Source organism: Hypomesus transpacificus, unplaced genomic scaffold (assembly GCF_021917145.1).
Source record: "Hypomesus transpacificus isolate Combined female unplaced genomic scaffold, fHypTra1 scaffold_133, whole genome shotgun sequence".
Lineage (NCBI taxonomy): Eukaryota > Metazoa > Chordata > Actinopteri > Osmeriformes > Osmeridae > Hypomesus > Hypomesus transpacificus.
This window is the reverse complement of record NW_025813709.1, coordinates 328,638-350,934: the sequence shown is the minus strand read 5'-3', so window position 1 is coordinate 350,934 and position 22,297 is coordinate 328,638. Positions and strand designations below refer to the sequence as shown.

Below are 22,297 nucleotides of genomic sequence, written 5' to 3'. Positions count from 1 at the left end.
ACAAGTTTGTTAAGTTGGTTGGTGTCTCCAGCTCCATTGCTGCTCCTGTTTTCTGTTTCCTCATAACATTTATTTTTAGGTTCTGATAGCATTATTCGCATTTTATGCTAAATTGAGTTTGGCCTCGAGCGCTGACCCTCTGTAAGATTGAGGGATCGAAATCTCTGACCTTGTTTTAGTGGAATATGCTAAATGAATACATTTTTATTTTATAATGTAGACTTGCGGCGAAGGTTTGGGAACAGGCTTGAATGCTGGTTTGAATGCTGGCAAAACTAGAGAAAGATGTTTTGGTTACACCTACTCTCTCACATCTCACATCTTTATCTCTATCTAGCTCTGGCAAATCTATCTGTAGCCTATCTCTGGCTCTGAATGTATTCTATAGCGTCTGAAATATGTCAAACCTCTATAACCTACAAATATCAGTGATTTCTGATGTCTTTTAAGCGTTAGAATAAAACACAATTTGTTTCGGATCACATTAGACTGTAGCACGACACTACGTGTTGCATGAAGTCGTTGACACCTATTGTGTGAAGTCCGAAGCTTCGACGGGTGATCACGTGTTTTTTGCCAATTTGATGCTCGACACCTTTGTATCGCTACCCATTGCTTCCAAAGGTCGATACCACTTCGTGAGCACATAGCATCGAGCGTAACATCCATAGAAACTACTGGCGAATAGAAATCTAAAACCAGAATGGCGTTAGAAAGTTTACTTGGACCTTTGCTCACAACCCTGCCGTTCGGTCTATATTTTTGCAAAAAAGAACAAAATTCCTTTTGATTTTAAAAAGGTTTTGCTGATGGAAGGTATGCTGATATATTTCACGACCATTTCAGTTAGTTTTCACAGCTTTTGTTGTCATAACCTTCGCACAATAGAAGAACAAGCTAATTCAACTCTGTGTTAGACTTAGGCTACGCTAATTTACTCATTGCGCAAACTTGCTTGTATTTTTCTCAAACTTTTTATAGTCTCTTTTTAAATAGTCTTAACAATACTGGTTGAAATATTATATGTCGCTTTTATATTAGAGTGACAAATCATCCTGACCGTAGCCCATATCAGATTACAGGCAAGTAAACACAGCCTCTTGTAGGCCACTCACAAATTCCAAGAATCATCAAGTAGATTTTATATTATAGATGCCTACTTGATGATTACATTAACATTATTACGTAAATAACATTATTATAGAAGTAGGATATAATATAATTATTATTATAGAAGTAGGCTATAACAGACCAATATTATAGAATTGGCTATAACAGAACATTATTATAGAAGTAGGCTATAACAGAACAGTCACATTTCTGACGTTTGGTCCTCTCCACTTTAGGAGAGCAGTATGGAGAAGACTTTGGGAAGATCAACATGATTAGGAAAGCCCCTGCTATATGAGACGGAGACTTCTGCTTGGCTGAGAGGTGAGAATGTCGACATGAACACAGCAACCTGAGTTAGTCTGAAAGGTGAGAATGTCGACATGAACACAGTAACCTGAGTTAGTCCGAAAGGTGAGAATGTTGACATGAACACAGTAATCTGAGTTGGTCTGAGAGGTGAGAATTTCCACATGAACAGAGTAACCATACCTGTCAACGCTCCCGTTTCCCCGGGAGTCTCCCCTGTTTCACACCCATCTCCCGCCCCCTTTCCGTTTTGTTATTTCTCCTGTGAAACTTCCCGTAATTAGAATGGGCCAAACCTCGTTATATGAATAATCACATCAATATATGATTTCATGGTTGTCCAGTTGCCAGATCTTGTATGAAACGCATCCTACTCACATAATACATATCTTACAATTTTCACCCATTTTTGAACTCAACCTGGCAACCTACAACCCAGTTGCGCTGTTGATATCTGCGCAGGGAGACCAGAGAATTTGAATAGTAAACGGTGGATTTTGAATCAAGATTCAGTGGTAGAAATGGCATTAAAAGTCTCAGATGGTGTTACAGCGGAATCCAGTCTCCTTGACGACCAACAGCGAGTTTCCCGGTCCCATCCAACGTCTATAAAGCCGAACAATGGATTTTGGTGTTTCAAAACCCATTGTTTGACTATGTTTAGCTTGTGTTCTGCTCCTCTCTCCTACCAACCGTCTCTGGAGGAGGGGATCCCTCTCTGAATTGCTCCTCCCAAGGTTTATTCAATTTTTTCTCCTGTTGGGAGTTTTTCTGGGAAGTTTTCCTTGTCTTCCTTGAGGGTTTAGGTTGGTTGAGGGGCAGTTCTATGGGCGCATGTGAAGCCCTCTGTGACATGCTTGCATGTAAAAAGTGCTATACAAATAAATTTGATTTGATTTGATACAGCCAAAAATAGGCCTATATAGACGAAGGAATGTAATTTCTTATCTCCAAGCCGCATCGACAATTCCCACGCCTTTTGCAAAGTGTGTCACACGGATTGTAGTATTGCACAGTGCACACGGTGGGAGTCGCACTGCAGAGGCACACAAGGGCACACCTGAGAGCTCTGTCTCTGAGCAACATCAGATAAAGGGTTCCTCTGCTCAGATCAGGGCAACTAAACAAGCTTCTGACTGATGACAGAAACAAGGATAAAACAAAACAGCAACGGGATGGTTGATAGTTATCATGTCTCTTTGTGGTAACGGTAATGTAAGGTGGAATGCTTCTTGCTAACATCTGCAGCATTGCCATCATGATGTACCTGGCTGAGAAGTTTGGGACGCCAGAGCATTGGTATCCCTCCGACCTGCAGAAGCGCGCGCGTGAACGAGTACTTGTCCTGGCAACACATGGCCATCCGAATGCACGGCTCCAAGATATTTTGGGGGAAGGTGAGGGAATAATCAGCCATTTCTGTCTATCTGAGAATAAAACTAAATGTTTTAATGATGTGGTTCTGCTTTGGGATGTCCTCCTTCTGTGCGTGCGCTCTGCTGCTACCTGGAAGTCAGAGATCAGTGGTGTGTTTTACATCTCAAACTGAATGATAGCTGGGCCCTCAAGGGGAAAACCAAACTACCCTTTTACACACATTATTTCTCTAAATGATAATCATGCATCTTCATGTCAATATCTTCTGCTGTGTTGTAGCTCATGATTCCAAAGATAATGGGTGTGGAGGTCCCTAAGGAGAAGATGGATGCAGCTCTGGAGGACTTGAACAGCTCGCTCACGCTCATCGAAGAGAAGTTCCTTCAGGACAGGCCCTTCATAGCGGGGGAGCAGCTCTCTCTGGCGGACCTGGTGGCCGTAGTGGAGGTGATGCAGGTGAGATCTCTGGGCACAGTGTGGAGGTGATGCAGGTGAGATCTCTGGGCACAGTGTGGAGGTGATGCAGGTGAGATCTCTGGGCACAGTGTGGAGGTGATGCAGGTGAGATCTCTGGGCACAGTGTGGAGGTGATGCAGGTGAGATCTCTGGGTACAGTGTGGAGGTGATGCAGGTGAGATCTATGGGTACAGTGTGGAGGTGATGCAGGTGAGATCTCTGGGTACAGTGTGGAGGTGATGCAGGTGAGATCTATGGGTACAGTGTGGAGGTGATGCAGGTGAGATCTCTGGGCACAGTGTGGAGGTGATGCAGGTGAGATCTCTGGGTACAGTGTGGAGGTGATGCAGGTGAGATCTCTGGGTAGATCTCCCCAGAGGGGTTTTGGGGCCGCAGGGATCTTTTCATGGAGAGATACTGGCTCAGTTGGACTTGCAATGTTAAATTTTGATGTCGGACCAGTTTCTCTTCCTGGAATTATTCTGCAACTCCATGTTGTAAACTCTGGGGGCAAGGCCTATAAACTGAGAATATGTAGGGGAGCAATATGCAAATTACGATTATTCAGCCACCACATTTATCAACGGCCGGTCATTCTTCCGCTGTGATTGGTGAGACAGGAACGTTTCATGTAGATCACAGATCCTGTGTCTCCAGCCTGTAGGTGCCGGGGTGGATGTGTTTGAGGGGCGTGCGAGGCTGAGAGCATGGCGAGACCGAGTGAGAGAGGAGGTTGGGGCAGAGCTGTTCGATGAGGCCCACCAAGACATCCTAGCTGCCCAGGACATGATCAAGACGTTGGACGCCAGCAAGATGCAGGGCTTCAGACCCAAGATCTTCAGCTTATTTTTCTGAAGGATTATGGTAGATAAAGGAACACAACATTATACAGTATAAAACAACCATAATCAATTATAAGAAAAAATGACAATCAGGTCATTTTTATTTCAAGTAAACTGTAAACCATTCACTTGCTTATCTTCGAGCTCCCTGTCCCCTAACCCTAGCCTCTGAATGGCCTGGTCACATGACCCTCCCTGTTGGGTTCATCACTCCCAGCTGTTGATCACTGAGGGTTGTGTTTGGTCAGGATTGAGGGATGTGTCATGTGACATGTTGGTAGGAAAATATGCTTTCTCATGGGAGATGAAGGGATTTGCTAAGGGTAAGATGCAGCCCTAGGTCAAAAATTGTGTTGAAATCCTTACATATGGGTCAGATAGGTGAAATATGAACATGTTTGCAATTCATGCCTTCTCCATTCTGCTAGAAAAAACTGTCTTGTATTTTGATCTAGGACTGTAACGGCGTTTTGTTGGTAACCTCAATAAAATTCCTTTCTTGCTTTCCTGTTGTGTTATTTACGTCAATAGATAACTAATAGTAAACATTCAAGAGAAACCGCATGCAATCCCATGCTTAGTGAATCATAAATGCATGTTTTACACCTGGCCAAGGGATTCAGAGTGGGTGCACAACTTTAGTGAACTAAATTGTATAATAAAGGGACGCTTGCACAAAGCTGAACAGGGCTGCGTTTCCCGAAAGCGTCGTATAGGCCTAAGTTGATTGTGGAATCCATCGTACGACGAATCTTAGTTTTACAGGCCGTTCCCAAAGCCATCGTAGCTGAAGTGTCTCTTGAAAGTGCGCAGATTAGCTTACTCCTTAGTAGCATTTTCGGGAAACGCAAGTAAGAAATATCGATGGTTTCGTTTTTTGCTCGAAAAGCAGCCCTGGGTTGTTCGGTAACTGGATGGTTTCCCTTTGATAACTTTCTTTCGTTCTGCTGCCACCTACAGGTAATTTACGTGTAGCCTACATTAGTGATCATTTGTGGTAAATCATGTCAATTTACTTCTGACAAACAGCATGTTGTCTTAGAATGAGTTTTAAACTACTAGGGCCTATATATGGCCCGTACTTACTAATGAGTTCATGATAAAGCGCTGACTAACCTATGCGGAAGAAGGGTGTTGGAAGGAAGTGAATAAAATGCTACAGGTTAATTAGTGTCAAAAGCGTGACCAGCGGGAGACAGCCACTGTGGAGAGCTCTCAAAACAAAACTACAGCCCAGTTAGGACGCAAATATGACAACGAACAAAGGATTTTGCGCATCCGTTTGTCGTTGTTTTTTTGAGTATTCAACGCCGCAAATTCTAGTTATCAGGAGCACCAAAGTTGGGACACTCAATAGAATTATTCAAGCTCTGGTGCTGGCATATGTGATCGGGTATGTCTACCGCTCCCCAGAATCAGTTGAAGGCTGATGTTTTATTTGAATGAACTTATCCTCGACACCTGTGCAGGTATGTCTGCGTCCTCAAGAAAGGATACCAGGATACCGACGGCGTCCTGAGCTCTGTCACGACCAAGGTGAAGGGGGTAGCCGTGACCAACACGTCTGATCTGGGACTGCGTGTATGGGACGTGGCGGACTACATCATTCCGCCGCAGGTACCAGTAGAATGGGTAGAATATGATGTACAGGGCAGGTCTGTACGGTATTTATGGTAACCCCCCGATCTCATGGTCCTTTCAGTGGCGTATAATGGACATAGGCTAGATGAAACACTTGAATCCAGTGTGTTTCACCGCGTGTTTCATTGCGTGTATGTATCACTGTTTTGGGCCAGTTCCTTATTTGTAGCCTAACCCTCCTACTGAAAACACATAGAGCCACATGTTTAACTCAAACAGTATTCTCTATTCACATGCACTGCCCATGAGGACAAATAGTCTACATAATATCCAATTGACATTGACGGCAAATATCATAAATGCATTAACATGGAGAGTAGGTTACCAGCAGCAGAGCGTGTCACAGTTTTTTGGTTTGGTGTCTCATTGCAGGAAGAAAGTTCCTTCTTTGTGCTCACCAACCTGATCATGACTTTGAATCAAACTCAGTCTCACTGTCCAGAGGTAAGGTCATAACTATCAGCAAGCACCAAGGATGAACAATAATGACTAATATAATACATTTACATTACATTTATTCATTTTTAGCAGACGCTTTTTAATATAATAGAGATGTCAGGTTTTAGGTCCTGTCCATGATTTTGCGCAGACATAACAAAATAATAAGTGCAAATCCATTGTGAAAACCTCCATGCAGTACCTGAAAGTGAACATTCATTTCCACATTCCATCCTACAGTGCCATTTATAGTTTCAGTTCACTTGCATATAGTTCTGGTAAGAGATGTTAATGTTGTAAGACACCCACAACATTGTTTGATGTTACATGTAAGAAATGTTTCTGCTGCACTGTATTATGTGATATTTGTTGATGCAGTTGCTGTATTGCAGTATTATCATCTTCTGCTGTAATTTTCTATATGCATTAAATGTTTATGATATTTTGCCCTCTCTGTTGAGCTGCCGAATGTTGGGTTTGACTGCGTCACCGACTCAGACTGCAAGGCTGGTCTCAGCAACACCAGAGGCGACGGTAAAAACTTCATCCACCATCAGTCCATGTTTAGGAAATAGTTTTTTGAGCAGCGCATTTATAGTTAGACCCTTAAAATGTTATTTGGGGAGATATTTTATGAGATTGTATTGTTACTGTTAGATATGTTGCTGTTTGTTATTAATCATGTAAAGAAACGCGTGTCTCAGGGGTCCAGACAGGGAGGTGTGTGAACTTCTCGAGTGTGGCTCGGACCTGCGAGGTTCTGGCCTGGTGTCCTCTGGAGGGGGACATGCAGCCGCCTGAGTAAGGGTTTATATTATCCGTTCCAAATGTTAAGTTGGTGTAATTAAGTTCTAATTTGTTTCCAACCCTGGTTGTTCCCTCAGCCCTCCAATGCTGGCAGGTGCCGAGAACTTCACCGTCCTCATTAAGAACAGCATCCGCTATCCCATGTTCAACTTCAATAAGTGAGTTTAATAAGTGAGAACATCAAGCTCCAGTTACTTGGTTTGAGCTGGATACATGATGATGCACTCAGGATTCATGTCAAAAACGTCTCACTCTCATTAACACTCCTTTTACTGCAGTACTCCCAACTCTTTTACTGCAGTAGTGAATGCTCATAAAATGTCTCAAGGTGTGAGGTCCTTTTTTTCCTGGACTATAACCTGCAAAACAAGGACAACAAGTTAACCATCACCTGTTATGTTAATTATCTTTTAGTAAATGCTGCAGAAGTCAACCTGAACACGCTACCTGAACACGCTACCTTAACACGCTACCTGAACACGCTACCTTAACACTGCTGTGAGAATGCTGGTGTGGTGCATGGTCTTTCAGAGGGCATTGATGAAACCACTGAAAAATGACAGTGTAGTTTGATTCTGAGTCTGAACACATTCTCTGAGTTGTCTCCTGTCCTTGTTCTGGCAGAAGGAATATCTTGCCACACGTGAACAAGACCTACCTGCAGCATTGTGTGTTCAACCGAGTCACAGACCCAGACTGCCCCATCTTCAGGCTCAGAGACGTGACCACGGAAGCTGGGGAGGACTTCCAGACCATGGCTGTTCACGTAAGCACCTGCTCCCCACCACGTCCACCATGATCACTACCATGTACTACGTCAGGTGTGGTTACTTTGGTTTGCTTTGTTGAAGCACTCAGCTTGACGGTGCATACTTCCCCCTACAGCCCAGATTGCTGATGCCTTCTATTTATGTTGTGACTACCCCTGCTGTGTCCTCAGGGGGGCATCATGGGAGTGCAGATCAGCTGGTTCTGTGACTTGGACTTGCCAGCGACCTGGTGCGTGCCCAAGTACACCTTCCGTCGTCTGGACAACAAGGACCCAGAGAACAATGTGGCACCTGGATACAACTTCAGGTACGGTGAAACGTGTTTACAGGCTGAGCCTAACCATACCAACATACTAGTATACAACTGACAGCAGATTAACAAATCTTGGGTTCAAATCCACCCCCTTCATAGTGGTAGGGATTTGGATTAAAGCGTATGTTGAATTAATTTGTTTATTATTGTTGTTGTTGTTATTATTAGTGTCTTCATGAAATCATTTGCTGTGCTTTGTAGACTAGATCAGTAGCGCTCCTAGCTTGCTAAAGCTCTGTCAAGTGAAGAACAAGTGATACAGTAATGCAGTCCCCTCAATATCTGCACACAGAATGGTATCTGTTCACCTGCCCACAGCAGAAAGTACAGAAGGTCACCTGTTTTGTTTGCATTCAAATCTTGCTTTTCCCACAGATTTGCAAAGTACTACAAGAATATTAATAACAAGGAGACAAGAACACTAATCAAAGGATTTGGAATCCGCTTTGATGTGATGGTGTTTGGTCAGGTGATGGTGTTTGGTGTGAGGGTGTTTGGTCAGAGGAGGGTGTGGATATGTTTTTCATTTGTCGTTTTCTTCTCCCATTGGTTCCCAATGCTGCCTTCAGTATTGCCAGTAAACTACAGGTCTACATGTTAGGGTTAGTAGGTCAATAAACTACAGGTCTACATGTGTTAAGGCCATTGCACACTGAGTCCGAAATTTGTGTCTGAAATGTTCGCACGTTAGAAAATAAATACGACCTTGCGTTATGTCAATCATGCTTACACACTGCCTCCGAAACCTTCGTCAGTCAAAAAAAAATCGGATCGGGTTACATTTTCAGCGTTTATGCATCCATAGCCAGCATTTTGATTTGGCAGCATTTGGTTTTTTGACAATTCAGAGGCACCGAATGTTGAGGCTGAAAAAACGCATCCGAAAATTTCGGACTCAGTGTGCAATGGCCTTTAGGGTTAGTAGGTCAGTAAACTACAGGTCTACATGTGTTAGGCTTACTAGGTCAGTAAACTACAGGTCTACATCTGTTAGGGTTAGTAGGTCAGTAAATTACAGGTCTACATGTTATCTCTTAAAATTCGGTAACTGCTTCTGCTTCAGGCTGGGAAATTCAACATCATTCCAACACTGCTGAACATCGGTGCTGGCCTGGCACTTCTGGGGTTGGTGAGTGAGGCTTGCCCCAGTGTCATCTCCTCTAGGATAATAAACACATAACGGTCCCCTTAATTCACATCTTTTTGCTTTGGTTCTGTGATAATCACGGGTCGGATCCATAAAGCGCGTTGAGAAAAGTGGGGATTAAAGTCCAAACCTGACTTGAAGGAACCAAACAAATTAGTTGGGGCTAAAGCGGTTCGATAAAAGCCTATTCTAGTTCACGCAATCAGACTAATTCAAGTCAGACTCATGTAGTCAAGATATTTGGGGGTGCATTCTGTTCTTAAGTAGCCCGAAGGGTCGAACATGGATCAAATTGATCCACCATTGTAAAAGCCGTGTGAAATATCCCCGACAGCACTGCCCCAAAAAGTTAGTTTAGCAGCATGTGTTGACTAGTGACTGAGTTTAAACCATGTTGAATTTGATTTGAACAGAATAATTTAGTCATTTAGCAGACAATCTTAGCCAGAGCGACTTACAGTAAGATCAACTAAAATTGAGTCATTTCATAAAATCGCTTTATGGAACAGACTCCTGGTGTCACTAAGGTGTCTTGATCTCTCCCTCCCTCTCTCAGGTAACTGTGGTTTGTGTCTTGATCTCTCTCCCTCTCTCAGGTAACTGTGGTTTGTGACTTGATCGTCCTGACATGTATGACGAAACGGAATCTCTACAAGGAAAATAAATATTCATATGTAGATGACTTTGAATTAGTGAGTAAATGTATTTCTTAAGAGATTTTAGCAAAATATTCACATTCAGTTTTGCGGATTTGTTTGAAATCATTTACATTTATTATATAAATGGCTCTCAGATCATCAGTTTCAACAAGTTAGAGTTGCACAAGTCTTTCTGCAGGGGGCTCATTGATGTTAACACACGTTTCCTCTTGCAGCTTCCAGATGGAACGCCATGAGTCCCTCCTGGGGCTGCCTACTACAACACATTCTGAATATTTCTCTTCAGAATAATAGATTAATTCAACTGTAAACAGACATGTTTGAGTGAAATAAATGCCTGGAGGCAAAATATGGACATTAACAAATGTTGTTAAATGTTTTTAGACTGTCAGCCCCTCTACCTCCTCACCACAAACCTTCTGAAAGCATCCATTAACTTGATTTACTATAAAAATACTGAGCCTGTACAGGTACAGCAGCAGCGGTAGTAAACAGCAGAGCCTTCAGTCAACATGATCACTGCTGTTATTGATATCATTCATTCCATTATCATGAAGGTTGGTGGTGGTTTGGCTGCATGATTTTAACACTAGATTTCACTAGACTAGATTTCAGGAAAAAATAAGAACATTTAACAACCAAAAACCCCAGTCACTGAAAAAAATTGATGTTCAATCAATGTAATTTGATACTTGTGTGTTTTAACATCGGAAGGAAAATATAATTCTTCAGTTGTATGACACCAAGTTCATTAACTATTATATCTTTACAATGACATCTGCATTCTTAAGACAAAATCATTCAAACAGACGCTCAGAAATGCATATGCTGCTGGCGCTGCTGGACAGCTGCCCCTGGGTCATGACCTCGCTGCCCCTGGGTCGTGACGTTGCTGCCCCTGGGTCGTGACGTTGCTGCCCCTGGGTCGTGACCTCGCTGCCCCTGGGTCGTGACATTGCTGCCCCTGGATCGTGACCTCGCTGCCCTCCAGCAGGCTGCAGGCGTCGTTCCCAGGGTCCCCATCATGGAAGCTGCTGATGCGGACAAGGTCCCCGTTCAGATGGACCGTCCAGAGTGCGCCGTTCAGATGGCGTCTGCAGAACCTCCAGTAGGAGAACACCACGCCCACCAGTACCGCTACTACGACGACAGCTACCACGCAGAAGGCTACCACAACAACGCTGAGCTCCGGCCAGGACGCCCCTGTTGTGGCGTTTGTGAGCAGAACAGGGGCGCTGGGATCCAGAGGCCCAGAGAGGGAGGCCTTTGTTATAGGTCTGGACGGTCCTGGCACCACAGGGTCACCCGGGGCAGCTGGGGGCAGTGGGGGGCTAAGTCCCTGGGCTGGGGGGCCTGGCACCATAGGGTCACCTGGGGGGGCTGGGGGCAGTGGGGGGCTCGGCCCCTGGGCTGGGGGGCTATGTCCAAGGGCAGGAGAAGCTATATCAGATGGAACAGCAGGTTCAATAAAGTTAGATTACAGGAACGTCACACTTAGTCTTTAGTAGCAGAGCTGCAGTAAAAAATCAAGTCAAAGTATTTAGAAACTCCTTTCTAGTGCATCCTCTTACCCTACAGCTCTGCCCCCCGCCCAACCCCCACCATCACCCTTCCAGGTACCACCTCACCTGCAGGGGTGCAGCTGTTGGTGATGGCGTTCCCCTCGTAGCCCTCAGCACAGTGCTCGCAGTGTCGGCCCGCGGTGTTGTCACCACAGCTAAGGCAGTAGCCGGCCTCCGGCTGGCAACGAGGTGGCGCCCCCTGGGGGAGGGCGTGTCCACTGCAGTTGCAGGGTAAGCATATGCTGTCTGAGTTGTAGAAACCGTCTCTGCACTGGTCACAGTGGGGGCCTCGGTACCCCAGCTTACACTGGTCACACACTGGGCGTCTGCTGGAGTCTGCAGTCAGGACAGGTGAGGGGGGGGTGGGGGGGGGAGTAATAGCTGCAGATCAAGAGGTCTCACATTCAAATCCCCCTGGTACATTGCTTTGGATAAGCATTTATATACATGAATACATTTATAAACTTCAATCACAGACAACATAATAACAACAATAGTGTAATAACTGTGTAAAAACTATACAAACTGTAAACATTTAAATGTAAAAAAACATTTCTAATAATGTCTCTCGCCCTCATATATGGCCACAGGTGATCAGGAATGTCTCTATTCTCAGTGATGTAGACATCGCTAACTCCCTCTGTCTCATCCATAACGTAAGATATTCTTATAGTTGCCTTCTGCCTTGCTCCATAGTAGCTTTGTAGACGAGCTTGCGTTTGTTGTACATAATAGCCAGGGCGAGAGACATTTTTATTCAAAATGGTTATTACACAGTTTTTTACATTTTATTTTACAATTTTTACACAGTTTATACACTGTTGTTATTATGTTGTCTGTGATTGAAGTCTATAAAAGTATTCATTCAGAAAAGGCTCAAGACTCCCTTGTTCCGGGAGTACAACGGCACTTAGGAATTTTTGGCTGGGCCTGATGTTAGTTTCCTCCGGGTTCACAATTACTCTTATTAAGAGACTTGTTGATCTGGTTGGTTAGTTATAACGGATTTAAACTTTACTCGCTGTGAAATTTTTACTGTTGATTGTTCTTCTACAGGTACACTCTTGCACTTTTTGGGTTTCATGTTGTTTAATTTAACTTGTTTAACTGCATGCTCTTATGGTTCTTCCCTTTGGCACTTATTTGGTTTTTCACAATGTATGCTTCATGTTTTGGCTGCTTGCAATGTTGGGGCTTCCTTGTTGTTATGATCAGTGACCTATGCTCTTTTGTAAAGCTCTCTCTTGGAAGTCGCTTTGGATAAAAGTGTCTGCTAAATGCATAAATGTAAATGAATAAATGTGCGCAATGACAAGAAGAAATCATATTCATCATGCCGTCAAATACAGATTGAGACTAAAGTAACAAGCCTGGTAAGCCTGAGTAAAGTACTGAAAAATGTACATCAGTTCAGTAAGTATTTGTACTTGTTTACTTCCCATCTCTGGTTATAACTATGTCCTGGTATCAGGGTTAGGAGTACCCAGCAGGGTACTAGATTCTGCACCTATTTCCTGTACCTAACACCTATTTCCTGTACCTAACACCTATTTCCTGTACCTAACACCTATTTCCTGTACCTAACACCTATTTCCTGTACCTAACACCTATTTCCTGTACCTAACACCTATTTCCTGTACCTAACACCTATTTCCTGTACCTAACACTTATTTCCTGTACCTAACACCTATTTCCTGTACCTAACACCTATTTCCTGTACCTAACACCTATTTCCTGTACCTAACACTTATTTCCTGTACCTAACACCTATTTCCTGTACCTAACACCTATTTCCTGTACCTAACACCTATTTCCTGTACCTAACACCTATTTCCTGTACCTAACACCTATTTCCTGTACCTAACACCTATTTCCTGTACCTAACACCTATTTCCTGTACCTAACACCTATTTCCTGTACCTAACACCTATTTCCTGTACCTAACACCTATTTCCTGTACCTAACACCTATTTCCTGTACCTAACACTTATTTCCTGTACCTAACACCTATTTCCTGTACCTAACACCTATTTCCTGTACCTAACACCTATTTCCTGTACCTAACACTTATTTCCTGTACCTAACACTTATTTCCTGTACCTAACACTTATTTCCTGTACCTAACACTTATTTCCTGTTCATCCCAGTAAAACTCTGGCACCGGGGCATTTTTGCTGTAGTCAGTATAACCTGCATTTTTCTATATTCAGCACAACACACCTGTGTTGCTACAGCCAAGCCTTGTACATCATGTCAGCTGTGATGCTTTTTCCCATTAGCTTCCTGGTTGCTGCTGATGCCACAGCGTGTCGAGGGATGGAGGGCGATGCACTGATTAATGGCCTGGGCTAAGGATTGGGGCTGGGGGCTAAGGACTGAGGCTGGGTTTGGGGCTGGGGGCTAAGGACTGAGGCTGGGTTTGGGGCTGGGGGCTAAGGACTGAGGCTGGGTTTGGGGCTGGGGGCTAAAGCTAAGGACTGGGGTTGGGGCTAGGGGCTCGGGCTAAGGACTGAGGCTGGGGCTAGGAGAAGGGGTTGGGGCTAGGGCACTCACCAATGTGGCAGCTTCCTGTGGAGGTGATGCTGGAGCAGGGGCAGGGGGAACAGCCCTTGGTCAAGACTGAGCCTGGCCTCCGGTAGAACCTGGACCTGCACCCCTCACAGCTAGGTCCCTCAGTGTGGTCCTGGCAGTCCAAACAGACGCCTGAGAGAGAAACAGAGGACTGAACATGTAGAGCTCTGGCTGTGAGTCACTGAGCGACGAGGCAGGGTGTTGCAGAGCAGAGAGAGGCAGGGTGTTACGAGTCAGGGTGTTACGAGGCAGGGTGTTGCAGAGCAGAGAGGCAGGGTGTTACGAGGCAGGGTGTTGCAGAGCAGAGAGGCAGGGTGTTACGAGGAAGGGTGTTACGAGGCAGGGTGTGGCAGAGCAGAGAGGGCCAGGGAGCAGGTTGGCACAGCATGAAGGCCTATAAAGAAACTGACCTAAATGAAAAACTGTGATTGCTGATGTGATTCAAGTGTAGAAGACCTTGAGGTTACATGAGACCACAGACCACTGTGAGATGCTTGCGTGTAAAAAGGGCTATACAAATAAATTTGATTTGATTTGTGAGATGTATATACAATGTTATTGAGTTACCATGTTACACTTCACAGTAATGAGTAGATTTGAGTACATGATTTTGATGATTAGAAAATGTGGGACATACTATATTATTGTTGAACAATATGCATAACTGTCCTTATTCTATTCCCTTCTGATCTAAGCTCCTCTGAGTATACATGTGTTGGATGAAGCTGGGTGTTAGTTAGTTCAACAGCAGCTACGCCACCACAGGGCGTACGGATGGTGCAGGTAAGCGGTATTTAGCAGAGTTTAAGCAATACAACTTGGTTACACAAGACTGTAAACCATGTAATTGCTAAATTCATCTGCTTATCACAGTATTTGTCTGGGAGTGATGAGTGTGAAATGTTCTCATTAACAGGAAGGGAGACTTTGGCTGAAGTCGACAAAATCACATTTGAATGCTGGCTGAGAGTAGGCTGGGTTTTAGCTGAGCTTGCTAAACTGAGGCAGACTGTGAAGAAATATAAATTACACGACCTCGATTTTTTTTAATGAATCATTGCATTATTGAATGTACTAGAATAGGAAATAAGTGTTAGGAACACAATCTAAGTCGGTTTATTTTCAGATTCAGAAAACTTTATTGATCCTTAGAAGGACAATTCATTAAAACCCTACATATAATACAATACATGGTTATTGAAAACTGAAAACAACTTGCACTGTTGCTACGGCTACCGGGTTGAATGGCATGTTTCCTCAGAACAGTGTAACTGGGTCTGAGGTGCAGCTGGTGTTCAAAGCACCACTGTTACATTAAATAATCCTTTCACTCTGTATCAGGGGCTGATGACGCCCCAGGTATTTCCTGTCTGACTCACCTGAGTGTGGATGGCAGGAGCTGGAGTGGTCTGACTCACCTGAGTGTGGATGGCAGGAGCTGGAGTGGTCTGACTCACCTGAGTGTGGATGGCAGGAGCTGGAGTGGTCTGACTCACCTGAGTGTGGATGGCAGGAGCTGGAGTGGTCTGACTCACCTGAGTGTGGATGGCAGGAGCTGGAGTGGTCTGACTCACCTGAGTGTGGATGGCAGGAGCTGGAGTGGTTGTTGCAGCGGCACGGCTGACAGCCCTCACTAAGGAGGAAGAACCCGGACTGGCAGCTGGCCCTCTCGTCTCCAGACACACCAGCGCTGGTGAGCGTGAACAGGTATTGTTTCAGTAGAAGGTCCCTTAGTCCTGACCGTGCAGCTGTTCCCACTACAATATTCACTCCTTAAACTAAGGCTTATTAGTGCTCTTCTTTGTATTTCACATTGGACATGTGTGCGCTACATGAAAATAATGTGACCATAGTGTTCTCAGAATTGGGCTATTAATCTGAAGGTTGTCAGATCGATTCCCGGCCATGCCAAATGACGTTGTGTCCTTGGGCAAGGCACTTCACCCTACTTGCCTCGGGGGGAATGTCCCTGTACTTACTGTAAGTCGCTCTGGATAAGAGCGTCTGCCAAATGACTAAATGTAAATGTAACACGGCTCACCTGTCACAGGGGGGGCAGGTGCTGCAGGGGGGGCAGGTGCTGCAGGGGGGGCAGGTGCTGCAGGGAGGGCAGGTGCTGCAGGGGGGGCAGGTGCTGCAGGTGCTGCAGGGGGCACGCCCTGCTGGGGGAGACAACAGCTGGTGCTGAGTTCAACACAACCTGCCTGTAGGGTCCGGGGACACTGTGGCAGTAGGAAGTCCAGATCTCCTCACCCTGGAGACGGTAGAGGCTCAGGTCTGGCCCCGTCATGATGGAACAGGCACGGGGTGAAGGACTAAATGAAGCTGCCAGACTGAGTATCATAATAGGAATTTATGAATGCATCTGATGAATGAAAAGAACAACTAAAATGTATTGCAGAATGTTACGTGAAATGACATTTCCATGTTTCAGTAATGCAGTGCCAACGTCAGTCTTCAGTCTAGCCTGGTCACACTCTGTGGTTAAGGGGCTGGAAATGTGACGTGGATTATGCAACGCTGTCAGCATGAAGTATTGTGATCCTGCATATTTGTGAGACAGTAAATTAGGCAGCCAAAATGTACATAGGCCTATACATATATAGTATATATACACACATAGAAGTGACTTTCAAGACTACCCTCCTCTTAATTTATTTTCCCAGATTTATGCATACTACAATATTTTAGAGCTGACAATTCATACTAAATTATGTTATTAAAGCTGACTGCAACGCGTGCAGTACTGTACCGTCATTGAGTTCCTTTGACAGTGAGTCACTCGTCGTGGTTCTGCCTCGTAGCGGCTCAGAAGGTGGAGGTTCAGAGGATGCACGTTGAATGGTTGAGTTTTTGTACAGCTGTGTGGAAGCATTTGGAGCTCGAATGAGCGATGAGTCTGTGGATCCTGTGAAAGTGTTTAGAAGTGAAATGTTCAGAATGGTGGCAGTGGTCGTGCCGAGTCCGCTTGCCAGGACGGAACGCGGTCTCAAGTCTGAGGGTGCAGCTCGGGATAACACAAATGTCAAAAGGAGCAAAATGAATTCCACAATAAATGATGAACACAAAGTTACGTGACGACACATTATTCTCATCTTCATCTTTCAGCGTTAACTGTTTGAACAAGACATGTTCGTAAGGCGGGACACGGTGGCCATGTGTCTTGCGCTGCTTCCCTCTGCGGTCTTCACCATAATTTCTCTTTGCTGACAAACAATTATCCCACTCTTTACTCCTCACGCTCTCTCAACCAATCTCTAGCCTACTACAATTAAAAAATGGTTGACACAGGTGGGGGGGGGGGGGGGGGGGGGGGGGGGGGGGGGGGCTTCAACTACATTACGACGAACATAATGCGTAATGATAATGTAACAAATAACGCACTCGGTAGCATATTTTTGGTCAGCAATGGTCAAAGGCGTTTTATTTGCGACCGCATAACTGCACTGAAGGATTATCTCCACTAGAGGGCGACCCTAATGAAGGAAAGCTGACAGAATCCTCTGGGACTGGGCCAGCGTATCTTACCTTTTCTCAATGACGGCACTCTTTAAAGTAGGAAGAAAAGTACTCTGCGTCCTAGCCTACACTCTGCGTCATAGCCAACACAAACACACCTTAAGTGAATAGTGCTTAATGAGAGAGAGGGGAGGACAGCTGACAGAATATCGATAGGGAACCTGAGCCTTTTTTCGAGACTGTCGAAACTAAAATGAAATGTTTTATCCTTTTTTTCATCCTTATGATCATTTTATCCTTTCTAGGACTATGCACTTTACAGTGTACTGGACCGCTAACTTTTTTAAGTTATTCTGTGAGGCCTTCATTTTTAATTTGTGTTATTATATTCTTGTATTTTTTAATTTGTGTTATTATATTCTTGTATTTTTATGTCTCGCTGTGCTTTTTTAAATAATTGTGTTATGCCCACTGTACTGTCCTGTCTGCACTATTGTATGTATCTGTTTCAAGCTCTTGGTGCAGAACAAATTCTCCTCAGAGCAATAAAGGTTTCATTCATTCAAAAGGGAACTATTTATATTGTCTATTTGAAGATAAGACTAATTGGGAACACATAATATAAATGTTCTTATTATATTTGTCCTGCATGCTGTGTGCAGGCCTGCCCAAGCCTGAGGCTGGAAGCAGCTTGAAGTGGCTCGAGACTCTGGAAAGACCCTAGGCCCTTCTGGTCAGGTCTGCGCATGAGCAGCCTATTGCAATTTTTCATATCACCTGTGTACTAGTATACATTAATTAATACAAATGCAATATACATAAAATCCTATTTTAAATTATTACACAATTAAACTAAGCAGAGCTTACTGAACGCCTCGATTAACGGGGAAGCCCGGGGTCGGTACAGTCTAATATTAGCCACATTGCATAAAAAACATTCTTAAGAACAAAACAAAAACGAGGTTTGGGGTTGAGGAAACACGGCCAAACGTGTGAGTGCACAACATTGAAAGGCTATAAGCTCCAGATCTTTTATGCACTTTTGAAAATAGGGATTCTAAGACTTAATCTTTATTCATATCCAGTTGCAAATCTTTATGACCGTCTTTCATACGGGCACTACAATCCTTGGACTGTGTAGGCGGCAACATCAGTATAAAGGGATGGTGTGATATGAATGATAAATGAATTCAGCGTCAGTGCAAAACTTCGAAGCTGCTATTGCCGAAATGTACACTCAAAACACCGACGGGTTTGCGGGGGAAACTGTGACTGTTCTACCGCCACATTATCAAAAAGTGAAGCGCCAGGAGATGTGTTTGCGTCTAGTCACGCTGCTATTTCTGATGAGCTGTGCCGCTGCTTATTTCCTGACCCTTCATGTCAGAAGTGATCCATCTACGAATGTAAGTCCATTTATGAGTGTTGGGAATTTTGAGGCAATGTGGAAGAGCTGTTCAATAATCTTAATGGATAATAGTGATACAATGGAGTGAAATACATGTCTAGTAGTAGGCCTACTGTACACGCGCAGTGCAGAATGCAGAGCAGCTGGCAGAAAGCGTCTAAATTACTTCTTCACTTTGTATTGAACTTCTAGCCTGTTTTGCAACACACTGCAGGCAGCTCCCAGAAGCAAGTTTCCTCAAGTCAACTATGCAGTAAGGACAGTATGTTACATCCAGCACTCAATGCAGACTGCAATAACTTCAGAAAGCGTGACCACTGCTATCACTGAAGTTGCGTTTTTCTTCTAATTCAGCAGGTGGTACCCTGGCTTCCGTGCAGTCAAAGCCAAATGCGCTTGTCACAAGTAAGTCAAGACGTTTGAGTAATGTCCTGAGTTTGTTTTTAGGACATTCATCATGCTTTCAATTAACCTTACGGCAGGGGCTTAGGTTTGTTTTCAGTAGAACAGCTTTTTTACAAGAGAGGATGAAGTCATCATTTCTTGATAAAAAATGAGGGGAAGAGATTTGCCGATTTTTCTGTTTTCAAGAAGTGGCTGGAACATCAGACACCTGCCTAATGGTGTTAATGAACTAGATGAAAAATTTGCCAGTTTAACCAAATGATAAAAAATGCTCGTGTACCACAATTACTATGTTCTGTATGTTGCTTGCTTTGTATAAAATGTAATTGTTGAACACATCATATGGGTGCATATTAGTAAGTGTCATGGAAAGTATACAGGGGTGTATCTAATTAACACAGTTTGTCTCCTCAGGTCCTTCAAATCGGGAGACTTTGTCAGACAACAGTATTGTTCAGTGGTACTCTGAGAAGATAGGTCTAGTGACACTGAAAGGATTTACTTATGACCAGGATGCACAGGCTCTTGTGGTCCCTCAGTATGGAAGTTATTACATCTACACAGGGATGAACCTGCAGCTGGCAGCCAGCACCTGCGCTAAAAATAACCAAACATTTGAGATGCATGTCCTCACCCACCGGCCTAGTTACCCCAAGGACAAGGAGTTTATGGTGGTAAAGGAGAGTATTATGGGGTGCGGGGGTTATAGGACTGTGTACCTGGGCCAGGTGATGTTGTTGGAGAAAGGTGCTCTCCTGAAGGCCAAGATCATCAGTGGCAGTAATATGGTCCAGACCACCAAGGACTACTCCATATACTTTGGTGCTTATCTCATATAAATGCACATGACCATGTCTATGCCATCTGTGTCATATTTTTGGTATTGTTTCTATAACTAACATGCAAGCATATTTAAAGTTAATCTGTAAAGAATCCATGTTGATTCAGTGATAATACGTGTGTGTTATATGCTGTTATCAGGCTTTCTTTGTACCAAAGCTGAGCATTATGGATGATTCATAGAGGAATTTCATTAAATTGTGCTTGTATGAATCATGTGTAACTTAACATTTTAATTAATTAATTTTCATACATTTTAATCTGAAAAATGTAATGCCCAACAATCTTATGTGGGCTATGGAAACTACTGATTTGTTTTATATTAAAACTTCATCTTGATAAGATCAATCTATGACAAAGTAGAAACTACTTTCCTACCTTCGATTAAAATGTCACATTTGACCTGTATTAATCTGTGAATGTGCAATAAATAATATGGAATGAAGATGTGTGTGTATGTGAGAGTTACCTTAGGGAACCTTCTGAACATTTAGACTGTTTGACCAAAAGCATGAGGACACCTGACCCTCCCTACAGCACCTTGGACAGACCCCTCCGTTGGTATAAAGTGACCCTATCTCCAGCAGCTCCCACTCCTCTGGGCTCTGGCCACCAGATTTTACGGTTAGGGTTAGCAGAGCATTAGGAAGGTTAGGGTTAGGGTTAGCAGAGCATTAGGAAGGTTAGGGTTAGGGTTAGCAGAGCATCAGCCAGCTTTCCAGAGGCATCGTGTGTGGTAGGTGTCCTGTAGGGCTGGGAGCTTCCTGCCGATGATGAACTCAGCAGACTGGACCACACTACTTAGGGCCTTTGCGGTCCCTGTCTGTGCATCTTCGATACCACACTGTGATGCATCCAGTCAGTATGCTCTCTATAGTGCATCTGTAAAAGTTAGTGAGGATGTGAGTCCATGCCAAACTTCTTCAGTCTAGTGTAGGAGAAATGAAGATGTAACACATTTATCCTGTACAAGAATGATTCTGTGTTCAGCATTCCTTGTGTGTATAGAGAAGCCTACCCCCAAATCTGGATTTTGGGTAACACGAGGCATACGTAAACAAGGTGACCTGGGCTGACCACTCTCTCTTACTGGAAAGGCCATAAAAGATGTCTGACCTTATCTGTGTTGGATGAATCATGTGGTCAAGCTTACAGGGGTCAAAAGGCACAAAAACGCACACACTCAAACACGCACGCACACACTCGCACCAGGTCTACGCAAGGAGCCAATGAAGAAGAGCCATGGAACATTTGCATGCCTTTGTCCTAACCAATGACTGTAAAGAGCGCTTGTGCTTAAATAGTTAACTAGCACAACATGCTAGCAGACAAACTTGTAGCACAATGGCGAGTGATGTTTTTGTCTCCTTGTGGGCCGGCCGCAAGCAATAAAGCTTTCTTAAACTTGTTCACCGACTGAATATGCAATGCTTGATAGATTAATATTTCTGACAGTCTCCTCAAGAAGAAGAGGCATTTGCGGGCCGCTTTGACCACCTTGTCCGTGTGAGCAGAGTAGGTGAGATCATTGCTGATGTTCACCCCAAGGAACCTGAAGCAGCTGAGCTTTTCCACTTCGGATCCGTTGATGAGTAGGGGTGCATGCTCCTCCTCTTGCCGCCTCCTACAGTCCATAATTATCTCCTTATTCTTATTGACGTTGAGAGAAATGTTATCGTCCTGACACCATGACGTCAGGGTATCAACATCCTCTCTGTCGGCTGACTCGTCAGTGTCAGAGATGAGAACCACAATGGTTGTGTCATCAACAAACTTAACAAGGAGGTTGTAACTGTTCACGGACAACTGTGTGTTGCCGCACAGTCATGCAGGAACAAGGAGAACAGCAGAGGGCTGACCACACAGCCCTGGGGGGTGCCTTTGTTGGTGATCAGTGTGGATGAGGTGCGGTCACCGATTCTCACCACCTGTGGCCCCCCCATCAGGAAGTTGAAGATCCACTTGCAGAGGGAGGTGCTCAGTCCAAGGTCTACAAGCTTGGAGACAAGTCTGGAGGGGATGATGGTGTTGAATGCTGAGCTGTGGTCAATGAACAGCATCATTTGTGGCAACTATTTTGGGGAAGGCCCTTTCCTCTTTCAGCTTCACTATGCTCCCACACACAAAGCGAGGTCCAAAGAGAAATGTTTTGTTGAGTTTGGTGTGGGCAAGCCATCTGCATG

At 44.2% G+C, this 22,297-nt stretch overlaps 3 protein-coding genes across 4 annotated transcripts; all 3 read left to right on the top strand.

Moving 5' to 3' along the window:
• Positions 1 to 584: 584 nt before the first annotated feature.
• gstt1b (glutathione S-transferase theta 1b) lies at positions 585 to 4,598 on the top strand. The gene is given in 7 exon segments (XM_047050962.1): positions 585 to 599; positions 714 to 816; positions 1,347 to 1,434; positions 2,668 to 2,742; positions 2,744 to 2,816; positions 3,076 to 3,252; positions 3,910 to 4,598. Coding segments are annotated over 7 exon segments (729 nt in total). The 3' UTR covers positions 4,108 to 4,598.
• A 479-nt stretch (positions 4,599 to 5,077) lies between these two features.
• On the top strand, positions 5,078 to 10,230 carry p2rx4a (purinergic receptor P2X, ligand-gated ion channel, 4a). The gene is made up of 12 exons (XM_047051043.1): positions 5,078 to 5,487; positions 5,564 to 5,711; positions 6,108 to 6,179; positions 6,635 to 6,707; positions 6,878 to 6,974; positions 7,058 to 7,138; positions 7,605 to 7,746; positions 7,921 to 8,057; positions 8,439 to 8,532; positions 9,127 to 9,192; positions 9,807 to 9,902; positions 10,085 to 10,230. Exons 1-12 carry the CDS (start codon positions 5,345 to 5,347, stop codon positions 10,103 to 10,105), a joined length of 1,170 nt encoding a protein of 389 aa, XP_046906999.1. The 5' UTR covers positions 5,078 to 5,344; the 3' UTR covers positions 10,106 to 10,230.
• An 8,406-nt stretch (positions 10,231 to 18,636) lies between these two features.
• Positions 18,637 to 20,511, top strand: LOC124488360 (tumor necrosis factor ligand superfamily member 15-like). Of its 2 annotated transcripts, none has more exons than XM_047051020.1 (4): positions 18,637 to 18,867; positions 19,062 to 19,131; positions 19,224 to 19,274; positions 19,689 to 20,511. In XM_047051020.1, exons 1-4 carry the CDS (start codon positions 18,646 to 18,648, stop codon positions 20,111 to 20,113), a joined length of 768 nt encoding a protein of 255 aa, XP_046906976.1. In that variant the 5' UTR covers positions 18,637 to 18,645; the 3' UTR covers positions 20,114 to 20,511. The 2 variants fall into 2 exon arrangements, with proteins under 2 accessions (XP_046906976.1, XP_046906977.1); XM_047051021.1 differs by having other exon boundaries at positions 18,638 to 18,867; positions 19,062 to 19,122.
• The last annotated feature ends 1,786 nt before the right edge of the window (positions 20,512 to 22,297 follow it).